The sequence below is a fragment of the Aplysia californica genome, unplaced genomic scaffold, assembly GCF_000002075.1.
Source record: "Aplysia californica isolate F4 #8 unplaced genomic scaffold, AplCal3.0 scaffold00042, whole genome shotgun sequence".
Classification (NCBI taxonomy): domain Eukaryota; kingdom Metazoa; phylum Mollusca; class Gastropoda; order Aplysiida; family Aplysiidae; genus Aplysia; species Aplysia californica.
This window is the reverse complement of record NW_004797312.1, coordinates 457401-463105: the sequence shown is the minus strand read 5'-3', so window position 1 is coordinate 463105 and position 5705 is coordinate 457401. Positions and strand designations below refer to the sequence as shown.

Below are 5705 nucleotides of genomic sequence, written 5' to 3'. Positions count from 1 at the left end.
TGTGGGGGTGTGTGTGTGCTGTCGAGTGCGTATGTGTATGTATGTATGTGTGAGTGTGTGTGTGTGTGTGTGTGTGTGTGTGTGTGTCTGTGTGTGTGTGTGTGTGTGTGTGTGTGCACGCGTATATATTTACCATCTATTTGGGGAGAACAATCTTATCTTATCTTATCTTATCTCATCTATCTTACTTCAGGACACCCAGCATGATGTTCCCAGACAAGTACCTGAGAGCTTGCTGGCTGGGAATGGAGAAACCAACAGAACTGAACTACGGAGAGTCGGAGCAATCTATTCTCTGAATCAAAGCGTTGATGGAAATGCTCCTAACGGGGATTCTACGAATTTGTCTGATACAAAACACTCAGGAGACAAAGAGAATGCGCTTCCTACCCCTGCGATTTTTCTTTCGCGAACAAACTTGGCCCAACCTTCCAGATCTATCGACACAAATAGAAATCTCCTCACAACAGATTACGCTTTCGGCCAAGTGCGACAGACATCTATGGCGACGGAACTCACGCCTCCAACAAAACCAACCCATTCACTCACTCCATACAATGGTGTTAGGGAGGAATTATATTTTCAACCTATTCATCCTAGCCCTATGGTCATCCCCATAGTGTCCCCACGACGACTAAACCCTGTGGTTAGTCAAGGAAGGCCTGCTCTTTCTCTTGACTGGCTCAGTCCGAGTATTGAAAGCGTAACAAGAGAACAGGACAGCTTGACCAGAGCGATGACCAACCACTTGCAGTCAGAAACGTCAGGACAGGAAAACGACAGGCATGGGCCAGATAATCAGAGCTCAAATGTATTGACATCACAAACAAGAGGTACTTTGCAACAGAATGGTCTAAACGACACAAATACAGGTGTAGATCTTTCTCCTCCAATCTCTCTTGATCGCAGATCTCAGCCTTTAAATGCCCAGAAGATGCCATGGCTCTCTCAGCCAGCCAGACTAAGGGTTACAACCCACAACTCACCAAACTCCCCAAGGAAACTTGTTCATGACACCAATATTCGAAATAATTATGCGGAACACTCAAGAACAAATCCTTCCCATAATGCAACAGTTCCCGAACTCAAACCTCAGCGCATTCAAGAAATCTGTGCTGGTTCCAATAACTCACGTGATGTTGACAGTAAGCCTGTAGCGGCTGTGAGGCCGGCTGTCAACTTCCACTCTTCCCTCAGTCGCAGCCCACGGCACCGCCACCTGCTGGAGAAGCGGCATGCCAGTCATGACGGAGTGAGCAGCAGCCGGACAGCAGCCACCGGTGCCAGAGATATTGAAGATGTGGATGCCACGGAGTTTGAGGAGGAGTTGTCCTTGGAGACACCACGAGACGGTTCTTCATTCTCCTCAGGAAGGAAGAACCAAAACGGGGCTCAAGACAAACGTGAACCGCATTTACGTCAGAGAAGTCCATCAATCTCCTTGCCCGATTTACGAGACATGACTGGGTGTTTGGTTCTGTCACCTGACATTCCAACTGAAGCTTTCGCCATGAACAAATCTCCCAGAAAGACGTTAGCCGAAGTCGATCCCAGTTACTCCAACAAAGCCGAGGAGCCGAAGAGTAATGAGAACAAATCGGTGTCTCTAGATACGAGCCAAAACGTACGCAAACACGATACTATAGATGAAACAACTAGTAGGGATAAAAACGAGCACGCGTTTTCCAATGTCAGGACTCAGATTAGACGGGCTATTGAAAACAAGAAAATCATGTTCAAGGGAGACAATAGGCAAAACAAAATAGCCACAGAAACAGTAAAGAACAAAGCAAAAACTGATAATACCCGTGGGCGTAAGAAGACGGTTTCCTTTGAGAGTGCTGCAGGGGTCACCAGTTATGACGATGATTTCGACGAACAAGATGACAAGGCACAGATGGACGGCGACAGCGACAGTGTCGATGAATATTCGTTCGATGGAGATTCCAGTGATGATGGAAAGGTTGAGAAGAATGACGCTAATCAGGACCTGCCCATGGACCGTTCACTTCCATGTATTCAAGTGCCTCGGTATAGCTTGAAATAACAAAGGGGTCATTGCTACAAGGGTTTAAGTATTGTATTCTGGGGTAATAATAATATGTTTTTGATAAATTCCGTCGGCCAAAGACAGAGCGACGAACTGCACATTTCCTGATTTTGAGAAAGGCAAAAACAAGAACTAATAAATCTTGACGCTTTTTTTTTTAGATCAGTTACTTCCGTAGCTTTACCACTTTAAGGGTGATAAAAAAAATATGCCAAAATCATCACACGAAGTTTATAAAAAAGAAAAACCAATAGAAAACTCAAGCTTGGACTAATGTGTTGAACATACTTTCAAGTTTATAGTTCATGTTTTAAAAGTGCTCAATATGGCCATCTTCGGCAGCACAGACAACATCAAGCTGATATGAGAATTCATCCCAAAACGCGCCTCTGAGTTCACCGTGTCTATTGTAGCTGTTATTCGATCTTTCATATCATTGATATTTGCGGGAAGTGGTGGAGCATAAACTTTGTGGCTATTCATTTTACTGCACACCTATTCAAATGACTTCATTCTCAACAAGATGGAGTACCGCCTCATTGGTATCTCTGGGTTCGAGCTTATCTGAATGAAAACGTGCCTCAGCGGTGGATTGGTAAGAGAGTTGCTAAAGACCTCTTTCTCTGCGGTTGGCCTTCCAGATCCCCGTACCTTACTGTGTGTAATTTTTTTGTGGGGGTATGTTAAAGACAAATCTTTATGTTCCACCACTTCCAACAAATATTGATGGCATGAAAGATTGAATAACAGCTACAATCAACATGGTGGCCTAAGATATTTTTAGGAGCGTTTGGGAGGAATTCTCATATCGGCGTAATGCTATCTGTGCTTCAGGTGGTGGCCACACTGAACTGAGCACTTGCAAAACATAATAAAAACTTAAAAGTATATACAGCACGTCATGTGTCCAAGCTAAGGTTTTCTTTTGTTATTCATTTTTGAAATATCGACGGATGATCTTGGCGTATTTTTTTAAAATCACTCTGCATTTCGAAAGGAGGTACATCGTCCTACTTTTGACACAAGAAGGATATTGGCAAGACTATTTAACAAACCAAGAAAACTATTTTTAAAAATAAAGGCAACTCAGTTTTGCCAGATACGTCGCTCTGTCATAGGATGGTAGAATCGTTGGTTTGTTGTCGTTGAAGAAGGGGATGGGTATTGTTTATCTTGCTTGTATTTTTTTTTGTTTTTGTAGAGAGGGGTTTGGTTTTGTGTGTGTGTGTGTGTGTGTGTGTGTGTGTTTGTGTGTGTGTGTGTGTGTGTGTGTGTGTGTTTGTGTGTGTGTGTGTGTGTGTGTGTGTGTGTGTGTGTGTGTTTCTCTGTGTGTATTTTGTATTTATTTTAGGGGGGCATGGTTGCTTGTTTGTTTGCTTTTTTATGTTTAATGTTATAAGACAGGAAAAGCATCTATTTCATTTTTATGGTTTTATGAAGAATTTCTGGGGGGGGGGGGGGTAGTAGGTTACGCAGAATGGTAGCTTGGTGAAAAGTACCGAGGGTGAGCTCTGATTGAGTTCTCTACCGTTCTTTTTAAAACTATAAATTGTTGGACTTTCTAAAGATTTCCATCCACATGTGTGGGTTTTATCGGAGATGAACGTTAGGTTAGCTTGCAATATAATGTTGAATCAAGTGTGTTACTCGACGTACAATACATGTATATTCTATGGTTTGCTGTTGTTGCTTGTTTGGTTTTTTTTTGGGGGGGGGTTTGGGGGGGGTTGTTTGTTTTGGTGTGTTTGTTAACTAAAAAATGGAATTTACTGATGTTCAGTCAAATAATTAATATGTTAAATACGAGGGTCGTTCAAAAAGTTTTGCTTCCAAGTTCATAATTTCTTTATTACTGATGCTACATACAAAAGTTATACACCAAAAGAAAGCTTCGGATGTCTGCTACACGACTGAACCAGCGACGCACATCTTCTTGAACTTCATCATCATCTGCATAACGTTTTCCTTTGAGGTATTCCTTCAACTTAGGGAAAAGATAAAAGTCAGATTGAGCAAGGTCTGGACTGCATGATGGGTGTTGTAAGGTATCCTGAAATGTAAGACTTTTCATGGCATCTCGAGTTTGTCGACTCGTGTGTGGATGGACGTTGTCGTGGTGCAAAATTGCATTTTTTTACGGGCCGAACTCGTGACAGCCGTGCTCTAAGTTCTCTCAGGGTCTCAATATATCGTTCAGAGTCGATAGTGGAACCCTGTTCCAAAAATTCCATATGAATCAGACCATTGCAGTTTCAAAACACTGTCATAAGCACTTTCTTTGCAGATGAAACAACTTTGAACTTCTTGGGGCTAGGTGAGCCAGTGTGCCTGTATTCTTTCAATTGTCGTTTGTTCTTTGGGTCATAATAGTGTACCCAAGTCTCGTCTCCTGTGACTATACGGCGTAAGAAAGCTTCACCTTCATCAGTATAACGAGCAAGGAGTTCATCACTAACTTGACTTCGGTTCAGTGTCAGCTCGGGTGACAAAATGTGGGGAACCCACCGTGCACACACTTTCCTGTAACCCAACACATCATGGATAATATACTGAGAACTCCCTAAAGAAATCCCTAGCATTTCACTGACATCTCTTACTTTGATCCGACGGTTTTGCTTGGATGATCTCATCCACTCTCTCCTGGTGTTGAACATCACTGGCAGCGTTGGGACGACCACAACGAGAGTGGCCATGTAAATCTGTCTCTGCTGGACATGTTTCAGCAAAGTCCTTTGCCCATCTTTGAACAGTAGTTACATCTACACATGCTTCACCATAGACAAGCTTCATTCGCCTATGAATATCAATGGGTGCAGCTCCCTCTGCAGTAAGGAACTCAATAACAACTCTTTGCTTTAAGCGCACTTTCATAGGTTTGCTGGACGCCATTTTCTCGGCGACAATGTACCCTTGTTTCATTGATGTAAACAGCAATAGCATAAAGGTGTGACATTATAGCATAATTCTTTTTATTTGGGGGGGGGGTATACATATTGAAAGTCAATTGTGTACAAATTTCATGAAGATATTTTGAATAGTTTAGAAGTTATTGGAGAGGAGGCAAGGCTTTTTGAGCGACCCAAGAAGAACAATGACGTTTATTACAATATTAAATTATTCTTGGCTGATGTGTTGGTTCACAACGAACTTTACAATAAGCTGACGTTAAGTTGCAGTCTAAATCTTGAACAACTCTTTGCTATTCCTGTTGATGAATCTACTGTCAATTGTGGCAGCACGTGATGATAGCAGCTGCTTTTGCTGCCCATATTGTGACACTTACAACGATATAATATCTCACTTGTAGTGAGTTAATACAATGAAGCCAGAAAAACAGCCGTCAGCTCAGCAAGTTTTACTCTTTATATTATTTTAACGCGTATGTTTCTCAAGGATGGCATTTAATGGACACATACAAATCGTCGCATTCATTCAACATTGCGGTATGTCCAAATTACAACTTTAATTTGTTTTAAATAATAATAATCAAAATTAAAATATATTATGTTGTAGTGTTTGATGAGGTGCGTCGGTTAGACTTAGTGTTATTCCTCTTCTGACACTCTGAGACCGGCCTTAGAATGGCGTGTTGTCTCGTTTGCGAGTGCTCGCACACACACACACACACACACACACACACACACACACACACACA

General features: G+C 42.1%; 1 protein-coding gene across 1 annotated transcript in view; it reads left to right on the top strand.

Moving 5' to 3' along the window:
• LOC106011027 overlaps window positions 1–3268 on the top strand; it is a 16162-nt gene extending 12894 nt beyond the window's left edge. Inside the window, exon 5 of the mRNA XM_035968151.1 lies at window positions 194–3268. Within this exon, the coding sequence (XP_035824044.1) occupies window positions 194–2047 (1854 nt within the window). The 3' untranslated portion in view covers window positions 2048–3268. The remainder of the gene's footprint in view (window positions 1–193) is intronic.
• The last annotated feature ends 2437 nt before the right edge of the window (window positions 3269–5705 follow it).